A 26,074-nucleotide genomic window follows, 5' to 3' on the forward strand; every position below is an offset into this window, starting at 1 on the left:
ATATCGGGCGTAAATGTGGCAAATTTAATAGTGAACATTTTATTCACGTCTCTCGCATTCCACCACTTTTGAAATTGTAATTTATTCTGACAAAATGTCAACCACAGTATATGCAATCCACGTCAACTAAAACACTGTCAGTTGTTTCTCGCTAGGACAATTCGAGACATAATAGTAAAGAAGCGGATTAATTTTAAATGGATCAAGTTTTACATTTTCTACTTACAATTTGTTACGATTTCATTAGATTATCTTTTGAAATAACCGAGAAAAGGTCGATTGGTGGATAGGTCCTACAAGGTAAATCAGATGGATGTATTCTTATTAAAAGGGGGATTGAAAAGCAATTGGTAGCAAAAGCCTGTCATTTGAAATACTACAGAGCTCCGTAGGTATACCTATTTCCGAACATAAGCTAACCACGAAACCAATACAGAAACCACTCCATTCTCAATGTTTGTAACCTTTTTCAATTCTGGAAGAACAGCGGTGAAAATTTCGAAGATAATGATGAGATTGCAGAGCATATCAAATCAACATGAACTCATCCTATAGTCTTCTGTGAAATCATCGTCATAATTAGATCTGAAAATTTATTCGCCATCTTGTCCCGCCACGAGCAATGAACCAGCAGATCTTGAACTGTTCAACAGCATGGTATCCGGAAATTATTAAAGCTAATAGACAATAATCTAAAATTGCTATAACCCATAGAACGTAGGTATTTCAAGTGCTACCAGCATCTCGCTTTCAATGTTTGTCGGTGAATCCCCCGGCAACCGGAGTTAGAAGCGAGAAACGCAAAATATCTCAAGATGTGCAAAATGTTTTAAAAATAGCGTACCAAAATATTGCATGCTGTTTGATCGAGTTATTTGGTGATTTGTGAAAAAAGATTGAAAATAAACGAGTAAGCGATGATGAAGAGTAAATTTTCCTGGCTGTCGCTGCTGGCCACCGCCACGGTGATGTCAATTTCCGCCGTTCAGTGCTTCAACTTTGAAACGCGCCTTCCCATCGTCAAGTACGGAGCGACCAACACCTATTTCGGATATTCGGTTGCTTCCCATACCGAAAAGTTGAGCAACGGAGACAAGAAAAGCTGGTAAGTCAACAAAGGCAAACGCGATTTTATTAACATTTCTCTAGCCACGCATTTTTTTATTATTTATCAGAAAGAAGGTGTATAATAAAAGCATAGAAAGTTAACGGTATCGCACCGATATTGATTCTGCTCACCAACATTAGTACGCATTGCACGTCGATATAAGCGTTGATTGATATCACTTCGATTGATTATGTTATCAGCGCTGTTTAGTGTATACGATTGCACACAGGGTGACCTCCCATGTCACAAGCTCTAATTCAAAAATAGCTTGCGCTGATGACGCCTAATAAATACATAAATTGATATCTTGATGTTGAAGTCATTCAAATTCTGACCGGTTTTATTTTATTCCTTGAGCCGAGTTCGATATGAACTTAAGCATGTATGACGAATGATTCCAATTTTGGCCAAGGTTCCTTCAGCTTAGAAAACGCAACATGTTTTCAGATAGTCGAGTGTTTAGCACTTCAAGTTTGGTTGATGTCATAGCTGAAATCTCACCGTTGGTATTTTCACTATACATTTCGAGATGGCTGTTATTTTTGCGATGTTTTAAAACGTACCCCAAAGCGATTCAAATCGGGATACATATGGAGTTTTTCATACGTTTTATTTGAAAATTGAAAAGTAGTGGAATTTTTGAGATTTGGTAGAGGTTGGGCATACTATGAAAGGTTTCAAACGGAAACTTTCCAGATTCCTTAAAAAATATATTGTTTAACAAAAATGTTTATATTTCGGGTTTTTTCAAAAAAAAACTTTTAAATTTTTTTCACTCATATTTTTTAAACGTATCATAGTGTGCTCTAACTCTACCAAGTTTCAAATTTTTTCTATAACTTTGAAAAAAGTTATGAAGTTTCATATAAAACGTATGAAAAAATGCATGCATTTTCCATAAAAAACTTCAATCGCGTTGGGGTTTAATTTCGCTGAAATTGTGTCCAAACATTTTTTTCATGCCTTGATTCATTTTTTGATCTACGATGGACAAAATACAAAAATTGCATAAAATAACTGCTACCCTAATACATATATTGTAATGAATCAGCGAATTTAAAAGCCGCCAACATGGTATGTAAAGAAAATCTATTTTTATTTTATAAGAAACCTTATTCTTCACAATATTCGATCTCCTATGATAGGTCGTTTGAACGTATGCAAGAAACATAACAGTTTAGTGATAAACAGACTAGAAAGGACCGAACTTTCCGCCAAAACGCCAGAATTTCAGACAATTTTCGGATGAATGAAGGAAATGGTAAAATATATTAAAACTAAACAAATTTTCACTGATTCCAGTGTATTATTTGATGATTCCACAAAAATGATTCCGATCCCTGTCGGACGTTCTCACGGCAGTTAATCTGGACTTTTGCCATATCCGCCGAGAAGAAAGATGCTGACATTTCCCTCAACTCTCTAATCGCCTAATTGATCAGTTCCGTTTCGGTTTTCGCCACGAATTTGTTCGACCTCCGCTTCAGGTTCGCCCAGAAATTTTAAGGTGGAAGCAGCTGTGGAAGTTTGGGGAGGACGGAGATCTTCAAACGCTCCATCTCCTCCAGCGACCACTTCGCGTAATGTGCCGCGGCCAGATCCGGTCAGAACACGACATCGTCCTTCGAGTAGTGTTTCTTGAAGATCAAAACTTTCAGTACGCACTTCGTGCTGTACAACTCCCCGTTAATCGCAAGTTACGAGGAAAAGAAGACCTGCTTTCACATTCCTTTCTCACTACTTGTCAATCGCCGAAGGACCTTCTTAGGAATTCCGCCTCCTTCCTGGGGGACGTGAAATAGCAGGTCCACTGTTAGTCATTGTTGTACGTCTCGTCGCCCATGATCACAAGTATGTCCTTGACGAGCCCCTTTAGCCGCTGCTTTTGGGTGACTGCTTGAGCTTCCGACACGGACACCCTCGACTTCCGCTTCCTCGTGACGGTGCCCTTATTGACCAAATACTTTTTGACCGTCTGGCCGATCGCACCGGCCTAAAGCGCGGAAGTGTTTCACCCCCTCGCCCTTCGTCTTCCGCTTCAGCGCTTGTTGCACCTTCCGATTACGTAAAATCGTCGGATGACTGGAACCCGGCTTGACCTCGATGCTCTGACCGTTCTGTATAAGGCTTTTGTATATGAGAGCTCGGTTGTATCTGGTCGAGACAAACTGCGCCACATGGCGGTCTTCTTCGCTACTTTTGTCATGGCTGCCGTAAACGAACTAACAGAGCTGTAATCACTTTGAACATCGACATCATGTGTCTGTGTGTATGCGTGTTTTTATAGTAAGTTTTAAAAAGCTTCAAAAGCCTGGACTCTAATGTGTTACCACCGTGCGTGACTTACTTTCGTGCATAACCACTAAAAACTCCTTACTCTTTTTCCACCCTTTTCGCTCACGGAACTATATCAACATATTACTTCGTAGAGGTATAAATTAAGCGGTAAATTATTGCAATCCGTTTAGTTCCGGTTTCTGTGAGCCATCTAACTTCTACGTGGCCTATTTAGCTCTTGTCTCAGTAAACCGTTTAGCTTTCAATTCCATGAGCCCTTTAGCACCGGGATTTGTAAATCATTTATTCCAGCTTAATCACGATCTACTCGGAGAGTCCCTGACGGTGAACTCACTCTACTCCGATTGATGGTTTTTCGACGAAGGAAATCGATACCCGTTTCCTTCAGTCATTGAGCTACTAGCTTTATCGAAATCTATTTGGATAATTCTCGACGCTGAAACTACTCTACTCCGACTGAGGGTTCCTCGGCGACGGAGTTCCTCTCAAAAGCTAGCTCTAGTCACCAACGATGGATTTAGCCTACTCACGAGTTACCCAGTAGGGTGTCCTGGTGGGTCCGGCGATTCCAGATGTAGCGCTGTATCGATTATCCAGTGCCTTGACGACCCACAACCAGTGCATCGACGCGAACTACACGAGCTAGTCCCGCTGGTGGATCTAGTTTATTCCACGACGACCGGCGAGGGCATTTATTCGAACTGTCAGCTCTGGTCATTACCTCGTTGATCTTTTTTCCGTTTCCTTTGCAGTTCCACTAGTATCTGTGCGATTACTCTACTGACGATATTCGGCGTTCTTTCATCTTTTCACATCTATTGTACGACAATCTCTGTGCTTAATACCGGCGACTCAAATCTGAGGCAGCCTAATACCACGTGCTTCGACGTTTCCTACACACCATCGCACTCCAGGCAGTGGAGTGAAGGTGCGTGACCTAACCGATGAAAATATTTCCTGAAGCTGTCATGACAACCCTCAGTCTCTACGTGTCGTACTTATGTGCTAGTCTCTAGCCAAGTGACTCTCAACCTGGGGTCCGCGGACTCTTGGGGGGCCGCGAAGTCGTTGCTGGGGGTCTGCAAAGAAAAATATAGCGCATATTGAAATTTCAGGTCTTGCTTTCTAGCAAACTGAAAATAGCATTTTGATAGTATACAAAAGCGATGTTTAACAGTGTGGATCCACGGCAACCCAATGTGATTTCTAAGGGGTCCGTGTTATGAACAAGATTGAGAACCACTGCACTATCCGATGTCGCTCGTTTGCTGTAATTGCTTCGATGGAGACAGTATCCTGACAGCAATTCGACGGCATCTCTCTGCGCTACTTGGGGACCGGCATCTCTATGCGCGGGCCCTGCTACTACTCCATTCGTTCTTGAAATACGTTGTCAGTTGTTGTCCTGGCAATCCCTTCTTCCGCGTGCCAACCGGTACAATGTCCAGATTGGTCCACCGATTCCGGGTTGAGCGTAACTTCTGATAGGCTGTCACCCGATGATTCGCAGCCACTACTACGTCCCACACCACTAATCTAGTCCCGGGCGATGGACTTAGACTACACCAAGACAGAGTTCCCCGACGGTGGAAGTTCTCCCACAACAATGCTTCTCCAATCGGTAGGGTGCCGAGGTCGATGCCGGTGGAGCCTGGCATCCGGTTCGTGTACTACTGAACTGGGCCCCGGCGTTGGATCTAGTCTACTTCGACGGAGAGTGCGTATATGAGTATATGTGTAATTTAAACTCACAATTTTCTCAGAGATGTTTGAACACATTTGCACATACATAGTTTCAACAGAACGGTACAATGCTTCTATAAGCTGCTATTGAATGGTGCGGTTACACAATACACAATAAATCCTAAATAAAAGGTGGTATCATCATGATATCAAGATAATGCCAAACTTATGAAAATGGATGGTATTTTCAATAATAATATGTCCGTCTCCAGCAGGCTCAATGATCCTTCTTCAGTTTACGTCGCAGATTCAGTATTGCCTCGTTAACACACTTTCTATTTACTACTATTTCTTCCTCACTGATAGCCTAAGTAAAATTGAGGCTCTTCGATCAATGAAGGTCGATAAACATTCCCCTATTTCTTGGGGAATATGCGGGAAATTCAAAATTGTTCGACTGAGAAACCATTTCACTTGACTATGGCATGAGCTCCTGCTCATTCTTCGATTCCGGGAAACGAGAGTGCGGACACCAGTGGCGGATCCAGGGGGGAGGATCCTGGGGGTCCGGACCCCTCCCGAAATTTTTCATGTTGTTGAGAAATTTTAAAATAGTTTCTATTCTATTCTGAACTCAAAATCATTCTAAACCAGTTTCGATTACCAAAAATGATTTTAATTAAATGAGGTTACTACAAATCGAAATCGAAATCGAAATTTCGGACCCCCTCCGAAATTTCGGACCCCCTCCAAAAAATTTTTCTGCATCCGCCCCTGGCGGACACGCTTGTGAAAATAGATGTATTAGACGGTGACAGTTTCGAAAGACCTATTGCTTTCAAAGCTCATTAGTTGGCAATCCGCTTGGAACAATGATTTGGGGTGGTGGCTACATTCCATTATCCATGAGGTATTGTGGGATTGCATGTAAGGCGGGATTTCATTCGCGTGATGTCTTTGCTCATGTCCAATCACTTTATGTTCGACGCTCATCTATTTCATATTGGGCGTACTAAGAGTACTGGTAGTGTGCAAAATACCGTTGCGCTTGGTCTCTACGAAGATGCCCAACGAGCTCGAGGAAGACCACCCACCGCAACGTTCCACTTTGTGACATTTTGACAAGCCGATACCTCTTTTTCAGGTTGTCGATCTACCATTTTTAGACAACTATAAATATACAAATTTGGCTCTGTTTCTTTTCTTGTTGGCTTCGTCCACCCCTGCTCCAGATGCTATGCTATTCCGATGTTGAAATATTCCTTAGTTATAAATCGCTGTTTCCTTGAGTAATAAAAATATAAATTATTTCCATGGGTTTAATCACACTCAATCACAAATTCACATTAGTAGAAGAAAAGTTATTGCATTGAATCGTTAGTTTAAAGAAATTCTCATATTCAGCTTTATTTTAAGAAAATAGCAAATTGCAACTGCAATAATTTTAATTAAATATGAACGCAAATACCTCGACACATTAAAACGAGCGCACGTGCTGTGTCGAAAAACTATACATATTTTTTCCAATCATTAAAACTTTAGAGCGAGTTTTAATTGCTTTTCTACAAAAATTCATTAAGGTTTTTAATATACATCATTGTTTCAATTTGGCTATTGGAGTTTCTGTAGCTCTGATAATTCCATTTCAAATTTACGTATAAAAAATTTAAAATAATAACTACATATCTTTCATGTCATTTTGCGTCGATGTCCCCAAATGTAGCAATTGACTTGATCTTATCTAGTACGACACAAAAATTTAAGTTGCGGAAATACCGTCAATGATTCAAATTTGAAACTTATCTTTTGCAAATTTATTATTTCCTTTTTGCAATTTTCTGCTCGTTCCAATACAGTAATGTTTCGATTATATCACGCCTAGTTATATATAAGGATGGATGTATAGATGTATAAAACAATATATTCTTGCATGATATATATATATATATATATATATATATATATATATATATATATATATATATATATATATATATATATATATATATATATATATATATATATATATATATATATATATATATATATATATATATATATATATATATATATATATATATATATATATATATATATATATATATATATATATATATATATATATATATATATATATATATACATGCTTTTTTATATATGCATACGTAGATACGAGCATCTACCTATACACAGATACATGCATACATAATATATGGATATTTAAGCATGATATAATCGAAACATTACTGTATTCTAAATTTTTTAAGGCTTGTTTATATACGGTTTCCCGTAAAATTATGCTTAGAATGTAACTACGCAATGTCACTGCTAAAGAAACGAAAGTTACATGAAAAAATAGTTGCTCCTAAATGTTTAGAAACTCATACTTATATTGAAGATTGATAAATATGTACTGTCTTAATATTGCTGCTGTTTAGTCCCACTAAGTGAGATAACACATTTGTTAGAACAGTGTCTGCTATCTCTATTCAACGCATTAGCTCAGATGGTAGGATGCGTTGTACTCTAGGGGCAAATCACTCTAAGAATGTATAACAAATTTGCATCAAATTGAAAAAAATGCATTTAATTTCCATTTTTGCATCAGCTTTGCACTGCCTCGCAGAAAAGTTTGTTTAAGAAACGTTCTACGCTGATCCACTTTGTTCGACGTTTTGTTAAATGTAGGGCTAGTTTTTCTGTAGGGTTTTGACGTCTTACACGCAAAATACATTATGAATTTTTATTTTGATGGATTTAGTTTCGCTGATTTTTAAAAATGCATCACAAGTGATCTGCCCCTAGGTTGTACTTGTGTTTTCGCTTCGTTCAAACGGGACTATTTTTCATTTTCCAAGCCAAATTGTTTATGGTTCTGCTTAGGAATGTAGCAAAGATTTTGATACACATTTAAGAGCAATCTAATCACTGTACACTGAGGTATCTGCGAAATAGTGTGACATTCCGAATAATGAGATGAATAAGGGCTCGTCCACCCTATATACTGAAATAAATATTTATACTCTTGTGACCTTCGAAACACTTGTTGCCATACCGTTTTCGTTTCTTGCACACCCTTCTGCGATTTTCGATATAATATGTAGGTACCTGCTTTACCTATTGCATCTTCCATTGCACTTCATCTGCTTCTTGGTATAAATAGTTGGAATTGTTGGTTCTTTCTTTTTGCATCTTATTCTTAAGGAAGTTGTCTAATGTGACAGCCTGGTTTTTACTCTGTTTCGGAGGCATAATACGTTGATGCCTTCCCTAATAAACATCGTATGATTTAAGAGTCTAACGACCTGTTCAGGGTATCATCCATACAATATGTGGAATCGTCGCACTATTTGGGTTAAAGTTCGTATATAATTTTTTTATTAGGGTTGTATTCATTACTTGTCAATAGATTTTCTAATTTTCCCCTCAGCTAAGTATATAGTGCATACCATAATAAGTTAGCCAATGGCTGTCGAGGCCGACTGTTATGCTTTTCAAAAACATAAATTCAAAGAGCGTTTTAATCATGTTGTTTGTCACCTGTATATGAGACTGATGATACTCGCAAGCAATGAAGCGAAATATGTGTCTCTGTTATAGACATAAGGAAGCGATAGTGGGATTTAAAACCCTTATTGAGATTAAATAAACAAAAGCGCAAAAGCGTCTTATATTTAGTGAACTTTTGGATATAAATATATTATTTTTACAAGAAAAAATTTGCTTAAATTTACAACCGATTAGCTTTTAAAATTTGCATAAAATCCGTTACTACAGCCAAACCATTTCCTTGAAGCCTGGTTTATTTCGTATGTATGACATTCGTTCTAACAACCATTACTTTGTTTTATTTCATCAGTATCCAAACAAACTCACGAGAATTGAGAAGAGCAATTATATTGGGTGTGTTGAAAGTCATTTCAATAACATTAAAAATGCAATATTCGATTCAAATAGCTGAAGAAATGATATTCAACCACGATGACCACCACACCGAACATAGCAACGCGCTCCCACTACCAAAAATAAAATCGTTGACCTATGCTGCTTTCTCATTCACAGAACATTATTTTAATGGGTCCTATCAATTAAAGCTCACGTTTCGTTCAATTTGTGAAACGTGGATAGAAAGCGATATGCCTAGCTCAGCTCAGCACGGCTTCAATAGAAAACCAAATAACACAAATGGAATCGGGTACCGACAGAGAAACCAAAACATTAACAATCAAAACTGCTTCTATGCTGAACCAGTGCATCCAAAGCGAAAGCAAAAAAATATCTAGGAAGGCATTTATACGAGGACGATGATGGTCACCAAATTGTTTGCTAAACTCATTCAACCTTCCCGGTGCTTCAGCTGGTGTAGGACACAGTATGTACAGAAATTTACCGACCACCGCAGGGCTGTACCCGGTGAGTGGAAACTGTGTATTAATTTTCATGGCGAAAGCCATGGATAAATAAAGCAGTTCCTGGGAATCGCAAATATTTGTTCACACGTCCCACCCCACCCTCATAATAACACAGCGTGTCAGCGAATGATTGGTAGTGATTGTTCATCTTGTTCACCGGGGATTTGCTGGTTAGCCCGTTAAGCTTCGAGATGAGCGGAAATGTTTTGTCATAATAGAAGAAAAAGAACCTTCTTTGTTCAGCTTTGGTAAGGCATCGGAGGATCATGCTCTTCAAACTTAAGACTTTAAAGTAACTCAGTGTATATAAAAAACAACTAGCATCAGTAAGAATCCTTGCACTCGAAAGTACATAGACAAATTGATTGGAGAAAAGTGACAAGAACATGGAAGCGATTATAAAAGCATTTTGAGTCTGTTTTTTATATATTTGAGCTAAACGCCGTTATAGAATTCATTCTTCTGTTTCGACAGACTTCACAGTCATAGCGTAGAGAACAATTACATCTCTGTATGATATTGCCACTGTTGATTGTGACAGACGCTAAGCATGTGCCGAATTCCAACTTCTGTCGAATCATATATATTGATAACATTTAGGGTATAGCCGACTTGACCACAACCATAAACGTAAAATCATATTTTTTTTCTTGGAATTAAAAGCTGTTATTAATTAAACTTAAACGGTATAAATATCTCGTGAAGAAACCGATAAAAACTGTATTTGTTTGAAAAATTGTTCGAAAAATAGTAGAAATAGTAAACATTTGTTAAACATATTTCGACATTTTGTAGACTAAACATTTGTTTAAACATCAGTGAAGTTTGGTGAAATTCGAGATTAAGTTGTGGTTATAGTGACGGTATGCGCGCAGTCACACGCGAATATGTGAATGGCCACACGGTTATAAAATCGAATTTATGCACGCGAAGTTATATACCGTGCAAGACCCATCTACCGATCAATTAACAGCGATTTCTACTTCCAACGCTTCTTAAAAAACAATGTTAAAAGGCATTTCAATTCGATTTTCGTTTTCAACTAGAATATTTAATCAACTATCAAAAAAAAAATATACACAAATTTGTAAATGAATTGGCAGACAGTGCAAAATAGCCGATAAGCCCAACAATTCTAGAGTGCCATTCACCGATCACTACAAGTAATAGATATCCATTCGCCGAAAATTCTAGGCTTATAATTTTTTATTACCGACAAATTAGGTCCAAACATGTGTTGCAGACTTTGTTCATTCGGTTTGTGTATAGTTCACTTAAAAATATTGTCCTTACACAGTTTTATTAACAGTTGGCTTTGAGTTAAGAGAAAAAAAAGCGGATTTAATACAGCATCCAAATATAATTATTTGGAAAAATACGAAAAGATGAATAATGAAAGTGTATATTATATTAATGTTCTACGTACTATTTCCATATTTCACTTTATTAATAATTTCTAAATTCCGTGCAATATTCGAGTCAAAACAATTTCGCCGTCAAATTGATCGGTAAATGAAGGCCTATCGGTGGATGGGCTCTGCACGGTACATGCTAGCGCAAGCGACAAACACGTTAATATACAAACGCTTTATCGCTTCGCAATCCTCCACGGTCACCTAATCCTTCGATCTCGCAAACTGGATAACACCCCGACTAAGTGAACGTTTTAGCATTTATAAATTTACAAACGCGTTCTCATGAGTGAACCTACAAACGCCCGCATTCGTGCGATCATGAATCGATTACCTCCGTAAGTCCTTACTCTCGGTCCTAGTAGCCTAGATCCAGGCCATCAGTTAGACCAATAAAAATTATGCTCATATTATTATACACTACATGACCGGGAACTCTAGTGATATGGAAGATCTCACTCTCACTTCTAGCATCTGAACCGTACACCGAAAATTAAGTATCAGATTCACGGTCCGCGTGATCATTGAAGAATACACCCCAATATGCGAACAGACACATGTTTATAACCATCGAATTTATATACTCGAAGTTACATACACGCTGGCACACGCGACTCATAAACACCCACGCGATCGAACGCTTGAGACCTTCGCGATAATACACGCGATCGTGAAGTCCCTGCGCCCGCACATATCTGAACCGTACAATGAATATCACATTCAGAATCATGGCCAGCTGCAATTGGCCTTAAGCAGTGTTTTAGTGTGTGACATTTTGCCATCTGCAATTATAGTGACTGATTCTGACGAGGAGCCCTTTCAAAACCTTAGCTCTATAGTTCTAGCAGGACAACTCTCGAAAAAAGACATTTATTAATGCCTAATTACATTGTACTCCTCAGATAACATGTTCTGGGTACGATTAAATCATTTTTGTACACTAACACACCTCAAGTGCAACAGGGGAGATCCGGCAGCGCTGTAGAATCGCTTGGAAGTGATTTTGTACTCGTCCGATAGTTTTCCAAATTTTGCGGTGACATATAGGGTGATGAGCCTATTTGCGCCATGTTTCTATTATCACCCTACCCATTTGAAGCCGTTGGTTAGAGCAGTGTCTGCCATCTTTGTTCAACGCATTGAGTAAAATGGTGGCGCAACAATAGGGGCACTCGATTCGAGTTTTCATTGTGCTCAAACACGAGAAATTTTACTGTTTTCAACGCATTTGTGTTATTATATTGGTTCTTAACAACGAAGCAAAGCGGATGATGTCAATTTTTACGCATTCCATTGATTGTAAGGCAAAAAATTACCGAATTAGTGAGGCACCTTGCTTAGCATGGTGAAAATAGGCCCATCACCCTAGTATATTTAACAGGAAAATGAAGTTAATCGCTTAGTAGGTCTTTTTTCCTGTTGTGTTATTAGTATGCAAAAAGTAGTGATTTTATCGTCACATCCTAATTATTTTGCCATGTACGTGCGCGAATCAAACCGCCAAAAAATAAACCCACGTAGCATCCACAGCGCCATCTGAACTTGACTAGTTAATGTAACGTTTTTACTGATTGTGGATGGAGGAGAACTCTTTGCAGAAATGCCATCAATTAACGAATTCAGAGCAACGCGCTGGTGAGATCGTATTGTGTTGTTCTTCAATTATATGTTCTACCTTATTGTAAATACGTGCCAGAATGAAAAATATAATTTTTCATTCTGGAAGTGCGAATATATTGCACATATCCAATTGATACGTTGATGTATTCTAAGAATGCACGTGTAGGAACAGGCATTCTTGAAATGGGTCGTTGGATGTACAGTAGAGCTATCGCCTTTCATGTGTACATCTATGGATAATACACAATTTATCAATAAATAGATGCAGACATGTTTCTTCCATAAACACTGCCGGTTAGTGGGAGATGGATTGTAAAACACACACACCTCAAGTGCAGCAATAAAATCAGAAATTGTTTGTTAAAACACGGAAATAAGCAGTTCGACAAAACAACAATCTGTTAACACTATCTCATGACCTCGACCATGTAGAGGGTAACTCACTCCGTAATACATGTTCAGGAAATCAAGAGCTACCCTGTGAAAGAGCAAAAGATTATGAATTCTGCTGCTAGGTATCGCTAGTGAGCATGTTATTTTTTCAGTTATCTGTATCTCAAGACCCGGTAGTTTTGAAAGGTCGTTCGCTTCGGCAAAGCTTCTCAGGAAAGCAAAACCTACGGGATGGTACACCAAATATTTCCATATACTACCATTAGGCGGCACTAGTGAGCATGTATTTTTTCGGACTACTGTTACTTTTTTACGGACAGCAGGCCGCAGTCTTCGACAAAGAGGCTCACGAAGTCAAACCTACATCTAATAGAATGGAATTCGACCACCAGTGGCTACTTGTAAATATACTATTTTTTCGAACTACTGTACATAACTCAATGTCCTCATTCTTCAGAAGATAGTTGTTCTTTTCTTCGAACAAAATCCAAAATTCGTAAATGTCATTACATATCCTAATAAGTTCACTAAATTATCAGATAACGTCGTTCAATCTAACTCCACTAAACTAAGTAATTTTGTTAACAATAATCCAGTGTTCATTTGTATGTGTATTCATGATTTTGGAAGATGCTGTAATTTATCTAATCTAATCTAATCCGTAAAACTCCTGTGCTACAATCATATGACACCTGATACGCACAATGGTTACACGGTGCTACAGTGATTTTGAACTTTTCGGATTTCAGATTGTAGGGCGGATAAAATGCAATACAAAAAATTGTTTAAGAAATCTTTTATACCCCCAAAATCTTATTATATAGCAAAAAAATATTTTTCGCGACTTAAGCACTAAAAAATAGCTGCTCAGTCATTTTTCAGCCTATTAGCAGTTTTCTGACATATATGATACTGCTTGGTAAAAATTGTGTGCAAGTTTTGGACAACAATATGAAAATTTGCAATCTTTCGAGATTTTTTCTGATTCAGAAATAATTAATATACATGTTTGCTGGCTCCGCCTAGTGGCTGAATCCTAAATTATTCGGTGTACTATTGCGTCGGATTTGATGTCATGAGCTACTTTACCTGCTGAAATTCGGAAACTTGAGATACAGTAGATCGAAAAAGGGCACGGCTACGATTGCGTAGATTCTGCTGCTAGGTGTTGGTTTCGATCTCTTGGGCAACTATACCGAAAACACTGTCTTGCTAAGAAATCTGGGACTCGAGATACTGTAGGCCAGAAATGACAGGCTCACTAGTACAGCCTATATGCCGAATCACAAACTATTTCGCATACCACCTCGTAGGATTTGATCAAAAGTGACTATAACTACTAGAGGGAGCAAAGCGCTACTGTCTCCATGTATTCACGGACTGAAACATGGGATCTCGCTCTAGCATATTGTATCCCATTACTTTGCCATGTGTGTACCCGGGGCAAGCTAATGGGCCTATCATATTTAGGAGCAAGAACATATACCAATGTTAATCAATGTTAACAGCGGCATGCGACCTCTAGTAGTTATAATCTCTATTATTTGATCTGATCAACATTGCCGAAGGCACAGATATGCCAAAAAATCAGAAACTTGAGATATAGTCGGTCGAAAAAAATTAATGCTCACTAGCGCCGTCTGGCGACAGAATTCCAAAAGGTCATAATCTAATGCCCCAGTTTGCAGAAGAGAGTAGTGCTCCAAAAGATCAGGATTAAAAGATATTCTAAAGACCGGCGATGTGGTGTACAAATTTCAAGACGCGAGGTGTCGTGTCACAAAACTTATCATGGGTGCCGGAGGGTTAATCTAATTTTTGCTGAAATTGGAATAACCCTAACAGTGGTTTACACAAAGATAGAATAAGGCTTTATTGTTACTATACTTCAATTGCCGCAAGGTTCTACTGTATCGATTTTGTTGGCTATTTTCGGCAACTTTAAGAGTAAGAGAAACGAAAACAATGAAATTGAAAGACGGATAGGTATTCTAGAGCGAAACTAGGACTAGGCAGGCTCATAGGGACATGATCGAAAGGAACTATGAAGAGTCCTTTGCCTTCTGCTAAGTAGGAGTTGGGCGCTGTACCCACCCGAGTTATGTTCTATCAAAGACCATGCGGTAGATTTGGGTGCATTACTTTCGAGCATGTCCATATGTGCCTGCCTAGTCCTAGTTATCCATTCTAAGTTCACAACTGATTCGCTTTAGAATACCTATCCGTATTTCAATTTCATTGCTTTCGCTTCTCCTAGTCTTAAATTTGCCGAAAATAGCCAACAAAATGGATACATAAGGCTATTTTGTTAATTTTTAACGAAAAGTTTAAATTACTGCTATTTTAGCATTCTGAATCTTTGCGGCGCTTGGTGCAACATATATAAGTTTTATAGAAGTTGATTTGTTTAAATGAAGAAATTTCAGTTAGGTTCTATACGTACCATATGATGTATAATTCGGTCCAACCAACGCGCAACGAATCAGACTAGCAAAGTACATTTTTTTCTCGTCTCGAAACGGCTAAGCATAGAATTTTTAATAAAAACTCAAACGCATTCCAATTCATTTTCCGTATGCCGCACAGCATCAAGCGTCGTCGATTTCTATTACTATTGATCTGGTCTGGTCATTATCCATCGTGAATAACCATACCTTTCCCCTTGACCATTCGGGGACACTTTTCTTTGTTCGCATAGCAGCCGGCTTTCGAATTCGAGTGGAATGATCGGAGCCAAATGATATATTACCCTCATCAGAATCCAATCGGGTACAGTAGGCTCCGGACATGACCTAAACAATAAGGGAATTAACACAAATTCAGCACATCTGTTCGGTGGCTATGGCCACGAAAAGCAAAGCTGCCCTGAATCACTGTTTCCATTAAACGGCGACGTGCGTGAAGCGTAGCTAGGGAATAATTTAATCTTTGATCTCGCAGTCTGATGCTGGAGCAGACAGCCGAGACTGCTGCTTCCTCTCTCTTTCTCGGTTTTATTTAGATTCTGCTGTGTACATAATTTATTTTTACCTTTTCCCTCAAGCCAACCACCAACTACCTGACGATCTTGAAGCAGCAAACAGATGAGCGATCAAAGAGAAAAAAAAACAAGGAAATCAGAAACCACTTTACGCAAACACAGAGACACTATCTCATACATACCTCAGCGGGGGTAATCCATAGCATTTTTCACGCGAGAACCTAGTTGAACTTGAAAGATACGAAAACATACGAAGATAGAAACAAGGTGAACCGTAAAGAACTGAAGATGAAAATAAAAACGACAACGTTAGGCAGCATGCCATGGCCCGGCTCACCCACTTACTGACAGAGTACCTCACGGTACTCGATAACAAAAAGTGCACGAGAGAGCACGGTCAGCATTTTAGACCCGTTTCAGTCAGTCAGTGTCTCCTTCAATCACTATAAAGCACTATTCACACCTTTTCGTTCCGGTTCTGTACCGTGACACCAATATTCTCGGATCTATTTCATATTCGCGCACTTGGAATAGGTGAAAGAATGCAGTCTGTGAACGGTACTGAGCCGTCACTGAACCGGATCGGATAGGTGTGAATAGTGCTTAAACAGTGAAATCTCCATTCACAGTCGGTAATATGTTTGTTAGTGATTATTCTGGATTTCTTGCATGAAACTTTCTGGGTTGGAAAAATGTTGGACAATTAAGGACTTACAACATTTTCAACTGAAATGACAAAAGTTCTTTACCATATCTTGTCTGACCACCACTCTGGTAAACGGCCTTCAACAATAACAGCTTAACCGTATCATGGAAGGTTCAGCTACACACTGCCTTAACTACACTATTCCCCGCGGCAGGATTGGTGTTCGTTCACAAGTTTCATGCGATAGTGATCGCAGCAATCGCCTTTAGTCACTGAAGGTATACATAAGCAGAAGCGCAGTAAACTGAGCCACCAGCACACTAGCCCGACCTGGATCGTATAGATGTAGAAAATGTGATTCTTGGCGAGTAATACATCATACTTAGCCGGTCAGCTCGTAACGAGAAGGTGCAACGGGGCTGGTCTGAATATCACCTCGAGTGGCGTCTAACGTCCTCCTAGTTTCCCATATAGTGGCGAGACCGGGATGGATCATCGACTGGCTGATCACCGTGGTAACGCCAACCGCTTCATAGTTTGGTTTGAACGGGAGCAGGCGTGCAATCTTGATTTGAATAACTGTTATTGAATACTTCTCTCTGTATGCTTTGCATTTCGTTTCCGTGCAAAATATCAGGGACCGATTCCAAGATTGAAATAGGAGCTGCTCGATGCATATTTGTGATTGTATTGAAGTTTCTCAGATTATTTGTTTCAATTTGGTAATTTCTAATGAATTGGTCTGTAAATAGATCTGCTGATGTATTATTCCGAGAGAGAAGTGTTCATGTACTTATTTGGGTCATAACTTTATACAATCACTTGTGCATCACAGGGATGCAAAACTATTTCGCTTTACAGTCAATGTGTTTCGCATTATAATAACATAACTGACATGCAAAATGTACACGGTAAAAAAATGTCACGTCTAATTCAAATGATGTTGCACTTGAATCAGTTTATCATGTATCACTAACAATTGAAGTGATTTAGCATTGATTTTCTAAGGATTTATAACTCGTATCAGAATGACCTGGTCCTTGAAAGCTATTTAATAGAAATGATCTTTAAATTGAAATGAATATCCGATGAATTCGCACCACTGTACTAATCTATTGAATTTGAGTGATTCCATCTTTAATTACAAGTGTTAAAAGAGTCAAAACACTAAAGTCTTTAATCGACTACAAACGTATGCTCGGAAATAGGAGTAAAAATGGAAAACTTGCATTTCCAAAGTAATGTAGAACGTGAGTATTGTATATTTTACTTGTGGTTAATTTATTATGTAATTATTTGTTCTCAGGTAATCCATAATGGGATATACCGTAAAAAATACGTATATAGTTAAATGCAAGATCTATTAGAAGCAATGTGCAACACATTTCAAATGGAAGTGATTTGCTGTTGATTTCGTAGTGCTTGGAATGATCCATTCCAATAGATTGACACATCGCATTGAAATGTTCAGCAAGTAGTGCGAAATCAACTGCAAATCACTTCCCATCAACGTGAAGATTTTTTATCGTGTAACTTACTGATATTTGAGCGAAGGGAAATTTCAAATAGTGCGTCTCATATTTCCCCTTACCTTTTGAACAAACACGTTCAACAGAGATAGCGGACGCTACTCCAACCAATCGATTTGCATAGGTACACTGAGAACCTATAAAATGCGGAATTTGTATATTTCCTATTTCCGTCTCGTTTATTCTGCTCTTTATGCATTTTCAGACGTTCGAATATTCTTTCATTGAGTGTCCAGCGATTGTGTACAATGTATAAAGTTTACAGCAGATAAATAAGAGAGGCAGATAAAAAAATATGGTAAAGGGTGTTACGATCAAAAAATAGTCAAACAAATACACACATTCGGTTAAACTTTTAAAGAAGCAAATCATGTTTGTTTTGCAAATTTAATTCGTACAGGATAAAGCAAAACATGACTCAAGTTTCCTTTCTAGCGAACGCGAATGGCTGGGCCTTTAGCTGGACTCTCTTCATCAAGTTTTGCACAGCCTCCTTGGTCACTTCCTTCAACGCGATGCGCCAGTTTGATTTCTACTGCATCTCACTGACAACTGAGCGACCGAAAATAAAAGTCGCAAGGACAGAAAGTAATATATTAGAATATAAAAACCGGATATAAAATAAGCATAAAAATCGGACTTGGACTTTCCTTTGTAAGAGTCGAATAAAAAAACCTTCAGCATATAAACCGGAAGAAAATATATCCGACTCTTACAAAGCAGTGTTTGTTAGCCGACTTTTAATCTTGAACATCACGATATACGGATGCTCCTGTGAACGATTTCTGGCTTTATTGTTTTATGGGTGAACATTTTTTGAGCGATACTTATGCTGAAGAATCTGTCCGATTTTCACGCTTGAGGCTTATTTTCTATTTTTATATTCTAATATATTTGAAACGGGTCATAGGAAGCTGCTCTGTCCTTGCAACTTTTATTTTACCTCTCGCATATTTCTGAGGCTCCACTTGACGTTTGCCCAATATTTTGATGTTGAGTGGAATCAGGAATCAGTAGCGACTGGCTCAAATGGCACGTTCCCCATGTTAATCGGAGATTTGTGCCTTGCCATGATTGTTCTTCTCGTCATTTCCCTGATGGGCAAGATTGAGGAAATGGTAAGGTTAAGGATAAGGAAAATAACGACACAGAGAACATAGACAATACGGATATATTTACACCCCCGAGGGGATATTGAGATAACAGAACAACAATACCCCTGAAGGGATACTGCCATTCAAATTTGACTTAAACCGATTTGTAAATTTTCGTAGTGACTTTTTGGAAGCCAAAGTTAGGTTAGTAACCGAACTACACCGAGAATATAAACAATACAGAAGTATGTTTTATTCCCAAGCGAATAAAAGACACCTCGATTTGCGGATATATCAACACCCCCGAGAGGATATTGAAATAACAGAACGACAACGCCCCCAAAAAGATATTGTCATTCAAATTCGGCTTAAACCGATGTAGGTTTATAAACTATCGCCGTGACATTTGAAAGCCATAGCTCTGTTTATAACCCTTTTTCGCTAGAAATTCCAGACAACGGTCGTCGATGCTGCAAAAATACTGCTGTATTTTCTTTGTAAACGACTTGGTTCTCAGAACTTCCCAACAAACTGCCTACGAACCAGGATTATGGAACTCTAGCCTCATCAAAACATCAGTACTCTCAATAAAACGGAAGTTCTCTGCCTTCTCACTTATCTCCTACAATTTCTATTGCAACCAGATACCGCTTTGTTCGTTATCCAAAGAGAAGCAAAAAATACCATACCAAGCCAAACTCACTGAAACTGAGGATGAATGAGTTAGGAGGGATTGAAATAAGACACCCCTGAAGATTTTTTAACAGATCATTCTTCAGCGCAATCGAAAAGTGACCTTTCTCCAACCTTGCTTGCACTCGATAAGTATTGAGACTCGAAGACTATACAATGTGCCGAAGCATTGTTGAAGAGAGCACCTTTGCGGTTGTGCTTCTTTTTTATTTTGATCAATTTGTTTCCCATTTTTAAGGATTTACAAGGAGCTCGTTTCTCGCAACTACTAGTATTCACACCTGATGTTGTGGGAAGTGACTCAATTTTTGATTACCCGAAAATCTAAAAAGGATCTACACGCATCAACGGTTTCATCAAAACGAGTGGAAATTTACAATCTAGCAAAGTTCACACAATTAAATCCAATTTCTACCACTTATTCTAAATTGAATTATCCACAGTAGAACCACAAGAGGTTGCTACAGCTACATCATTGCTACAGTAGAACCACAAGAGGTTGCTGATAGCACTATTCACAAGTTTACATGCACGAGGCATTCAGCGTGGATTTGTCATGCCATTTTGTTGTAAGCTACGAAGGCGGGGTTAAGTAGCTTTCCAACATAGAAGTTTCCTTTGCCCAATATTTTGCTATTGACTGGAACTCTGGCGTGTTGAGAGGGTTCATGTCCTTGGGCACCACCTGAATGTTGTTCGCGACATACCACTGCATAATCTTTTTTCGGTAATGACAAGATGACGAATTCAGCAGAAGCAGAACGGAACAATTGCGTTGTCTGAGGAAAGGCACAGACGGTTTTCCAGGCCTTCCTGAATATAAAATTCCTGATTAATAGTCCCGATTGCGATGTAAATGTTGCTCTTCAAGCCACAAGAACATATAGCCTGTCACTTAATGTATTTCTTTGCGAGTTTCGACAGCTTATTGTACTTTCCATTTTCAGTCGGCGAACAATATTCCTGTCCATGAAGCTGTTTAAAGTTTGCCTTGACGTAGGTTTCGTCATCCTGACCAACGCAATCAAACTTCGTCAGTATAATCTTTTACAGCTTTCGCAATCATTCTCTGGCCGCCTTGTTTACTTATCGTCACGATTTGAAGTTACTACTCTTGTAGGTCGACAGTCCGGTTCATATTTAAGCTCGATACACTACATTTTACTTGTGATCTCAGACGGAGAGGTTGGGGTACAGCTTGACACAGCTGGCCAATCTTTTCGTCGTTTTTGCGGCCTCCGGCATCTTACAACGTCCCATGGACATATAATTTATTAACACCTATTTACACATTGTAAATATTAAAAGATCCACGGCTCAGTTAAGCTCACGTCTTGAGCCATGTCAAAAAAACAAAATATCTCATTTGCCTCAATGGAAGAATGTAATCGCATGACTCACTTGTGACAGAAATATTTTGCTCCAACGACAATCATTGGCAGTTATTAGCATTCCTTACAGCTAACCAAACCAAAACTACAGTTTTACAGTTACATAAGAACAGTAAACCAATCCGCTTGCCATCTACTGAGGTCAGCTGTCGCGGTACTCAATCTACTCTGTACGTAAGCGAACCACGAAAACAATTAGTGTAGTTTGCATTGTGTGAAGAACAAAATAAACCGTTACCTTTTAGTATCGAGGTTGTATATCGAGATGAGTAACTCCCATAAACCAAAAGTGGAGCTCCGGTCGAACAAGGTGGCCATTGACTTCAGGTCTCTTCACACTAGACTGAGTATTCGTGACGTAGAACATTTACTGAAGCTAGTAATATCAACCAGACAGTACTGATAACTTTCAACAAATTAACCCTTTCATGCTCAACTTTTTTCTCGTGCGTATATGGTTCCAAAGCTATTTTGCGTTGAAAATGGTGGGATAAAGAAACACGAGAAACCTTTTTTTCATAAAGATAGGTGTATCCCTCGCAGTGCTAGAAGTTGATATCATTTTCCTATAATTTTCATAAAAGTTCAATTGCGTGGAAAACGTAATCAAAAACAGTCTAAATTGATAGGTTTTATCAGTTTTCAATAATTTTATAAAATAACAAAGATTGAAATTTCATTTTCGGCCTTAATGGTAAACTGTCTTTGGCAGCACTGCTCCTTTGGAATCCAACCAGACTAATTGCAATAACTTCAGTTCTCGAGCTAATTCTTGTAACAATTAGTGCTCAAATGAAAGGTAATAGTCATATTTATTGGTCTTATATGTTTTGGCGAGCAAATCTTGCCTAAATTAAAAGTAATAGCTGTTTAAAAACGTTGTTGTTCATGAACTACATGGACATGAATGGGTTAATCCAGGCACAACTACTGGATAAACTTGGTTGAATGTGTAAACGTTAGAATGAAGTCCCCGTGTATATGAACGATGGTGAAATTGCGGTAGCTTAAAAAATACATATCGTAAAGTGGAATCCGTTACGGAATATAAACGATAAAAATGTTTCCAAGGTATTTTTAATAGTATTTTACCAGTTTTGTGCACATCACAGGAAACCATGCACAGTAACTGTTATGGTGCAAGGCTTTCACGAGCTTTATTAAAAAGCACAAGTTTTGGATTTTATTCCGAGAGATTAAGACAAGCTATCATATATTCTTTTTAAATTCTTAATCAAGTGTATTTCAACGACCAAAAAATATTTGCTTCAAGAGAAGTTTTTTTTCATTGTTAATAAAAAAGGATTCAATTTTTACTGTGAAATTTGAGGCTTCAAATCAGGTGGACTAAATCTCCATCGAATGCTTTCGAATTCTCGATCTTTTTATCTTTTTACATGTATATCAGACCATTCATGTATTTTACATTTTTAGGGGGGAGAAAGAGTGTGACAAAATGTCATATGTTGTGATCATATGATTTTTGCGGTACTTAATTTATGAATAGTTTCCAATCTGGACATAAACCACTCAGAGAATCTCGAAATATTGATTTTGTGAAAATCAAAATAATCATTTTTTTACACGAAAATTTCCCATTAAAGGGAGGTTCTCATTCAAATGACCAAAAAGTAATCAGAATGTGGATTTTTTTGTTGTCCAATGGAAAAACAGTTTTAGGATTCAAAAATCTTATATTTTCGTCTTCATTTACAATTATTTCATGAAAAAACAAAAAATATGGTGACGTTCTGTCTATGGTTAGGTGTACGAGGAACTCCAAAACTGCGTACAGTTTGCTGCCTTAGGATCGATCTGAAACACAAAACTAAAAATAGACTCTAAATTAAACTAAATTTATTGGATGAATGACCTAAGAACGGGAAAAAAATTGAGGTTATGGTGCGATGTTAAACTTTAACTCTATTTTTAGCCCTTTTCTACATTAAGGCTTCATTAAAATAGTGAGTACAAAGAATTTGCAGATTTTATAGGTCATCCCTCCAATGGAAAGGGTTTTCTTTCGAGAAGTCAAAAGGTGATCTTCAAATTGAACCGATTTCAAATGAGATTGCATTCGTGGTAAAGTGTCAATATTTTGTACCAATTACATGAAATTATGGGTTTGGGACATAGCTGATTGTTAATCTGACTTTGGATTCTTGAAATTCATAATGGCAGATCCAATATGGCACTCCCACTAAAAATAAGTGGTATTCCAGCCAAAACCGAGAAAAAAAGTTTAGTGGTTTATAAACACGAATTTGAGTTAACACATATCAAAATAAACAAAAAATGGCAATTTCAATATCGTTTTTCGCCGCTTTCCGTGATTGTTTGATAACTCACGATTAGTTTGCGATACCAGATCAAGCCGTAAAATACGTTCTCGAGACCTGTGCACATGTACAGTGCAATGCGAAGCATTCTGGGAAGGGTTATTATGCCATGTAGGGGAACGCGGGGCAAGTCCGACACCTTAAGCGCAATAATTTTTCTAAAATTCCACAAAGTTCCTAAAATTTTATATTCTGTGCATAATCCTTATTTAGGTGATTCTTAACAAAATATAATTTTTTCAGCATTTCAAAAAATTGAATTCATTAAAAATTATTGGTTGCCAAAAAATGGAGAAAAAAGTCATTTTAAAAATGCTGCGGGTAAGACCGACACCCCAAAGGGGCAAGAGCGACCCCCTTTTGAACTTTCTTTTTGTCCAAATTTTTCCATTAAAAATGTATTGTGTATGTGTGATAAAGTGCAATTATGTGTATATGAGTATGTGTGATGCAAACGCATACTTTCTGTAGTTTCATCGCGTAGCAAGAGGAAGAGCATTCGAATGCGTGGTGTTATGAATAAATAATGTTTAACGCATGGTTTATATTATGGTACGGGTTTTCTCAAGTAATTCTTTCGAGCTTTATTGCCACTTCTATAGCCATTCTAACGAGGAAGAGCTGTTCTGCAAGCAGATTATATACGCTGTTACTAGGACTCATTCACTTAGAAGTGACGCACGCTTCGTAGTAAGCTATCCGTGTTGTGATTTTTCGGAACACTGTTGATCAACAATCCGACGGTCAATGAAATTTTTTCATCAATATCATTTCAAAATCTCATATTAGATTACACTTTTCGTATCTTTTTGTAATATTATTATGAATCACGTTCAATTAATTTTTAATTGTTTTGGTCGGCTTGAGACAATACTGATAAATAAATGCAAACAACATAGTTTCCGTGTATTTCAATTATTAACATGACGTAATTATAGTATAATTGAATACAACAAATATACCCAGTCGTTTGTATCGAATCAAAAATGAACCCAATTATCTAAACACCGTGTCGGTCTTACCCCACCCAAAAACTGTCGGTCTTACCCCAACAGCGCCCATTTTTGTTAAATGCTCAATTAACAGTATTGAAATACTTAAACTTATCTTCAATACATACAAATAACGATATGGAGAGTAGAATAGAATGTGTGACAAAAAAAACTGGTCATTTTCAAAGCTTTTGTATTATTAAAACCTTAAAATGTATCAACTAAAAATAACATCCAAAAGCGCACCAACTTTGCTTTCGCTTGTTTTGTTTATTTTGTTGACGTTTATGAACCCATATGGCATCGATATGTATCGAAATGCCAAAAATAATCGTACTAATAATATCCTGTCATTATTGTATGATTTAAAATTTGATATCAGGGAAAAGTCGTGGGGTGTCGGGCTTACCCAGGGTGTCGGGCTTCCCCCCAGTTCCCCTAAAGGTTTCTACCTATGGCGCGCGTCTCGAGTCGACAGCGTCTCATGGCGGCCAAGATGCCGCTTCGAACAATGCCATGTAAACACTTTTTTGATGATCGATGATCGAAATGACCATATAACACAGTATAGCAGATACTCATACCTTTCAAAAAATGCGATGAAAAAAAATCTAATTTTTGAAAATTTTGAATGAGAGCCTGCCCTTAATTTGGAAGTGTTTCTTCGATTCGCAGAATTTCAATTAGATTTTTTGGTCAATTTACAAGCGAACCGTGTGACTGATATAAATGATGCTACGTTGACATAAATGCTACGTTTTTCTTGGCACATCAAGTCTAGTCGTAGTAATTTGGATAATTAATGTTTTTGTGGCCAAATCGCGTGACTTGAAAGCAACTAGTTGTTCGTGGAGGCAGCACGACAAGCGTGACCGTGAAGAAAGGTGTGTCGCTTTCAATCTGACGTTCCGCGCTTGTTAGCATAATATGATTTCATGCTTCGTAGCCGCCCCCAAATATTCCTGCAGAGCTTCCCTACATTATCACACGGCACACGCATGTGAAGAGCGTAGTAGGTGGAGAATGTCGATTGACCGCAACTAAATGGTCGTTTTGTGCGTGGTAAACGGTCGACTTTATTGGCGGATGGAATTTGATATGGTAACTATTGTTGCTTGTGGTTTTAGATACGAAGCTGCGACGGAAGCCGGTTACCGAAATGATATGTGTTAATGGAATATTAGTTGCTCTTTTCTAGATGAATAATTGCGGTTTTGGAATAGTGGTTCGATGATGGTTTAAGTAACCAAACCTCAGCATCGTTAGACCAGTGGTATAATAATTCAAATTTTAAGTGCATTGTGCAGCGCGAACTTTTTCTTAAAATTTTACATTTAGTAGTCTTTTAGTAAACTCAGTCTATATCAAAAAAAGTTAGGAACTTTCACTGTTTTGCCATAAGTTTTTATGGATCGTGGAATTGGTAATGAACTCTGAAAAAACTATATAAAAAAACCATTGCTCTACAAATGTTTCAGATTACA

The 26,074-nt window shown here is 38.0% G+C and overlaps 1 protein-coding gene across 1 annotated transcript in view; it reads left to right on the plus strand.

Moving 5' to 3' along the window:
* Positions 1-487: 487 nt before the first annotated feature.
* The window catches only part of LOC131676751 (integrin alpha-PS1), a 115,738-nt gene continuing 90,151 nt past the window's right edge, over positions 488-26,074 (plus strand). Inside the window, exon 1 of the mRNA XM_058956044.1 lies at positions 488-1,105. Coding sequence (XP_058812027.1) covers positions 918-1,105 — 188 coding nt within the window. The 5' untranslated portion in view covers positions 488-917. The remainder of the gene's footprint in view (positions 1,106-26,074) is intronic.

Source organism: Topomyia yanbarensis, chromosome 1 (assembly GCF_030247195.1).
Source record: "Topomyia yanbarensis strain Yona2022 chromosome 1, ASM3024719v1, whole genome shotgun sequence".
NCBI classification, from domain to species: Eukaryota; Metazoa; Arthropoda; class Insecta; order Diptera; family Culicidae; genus Topomyia; species Topomyia yanbarensis.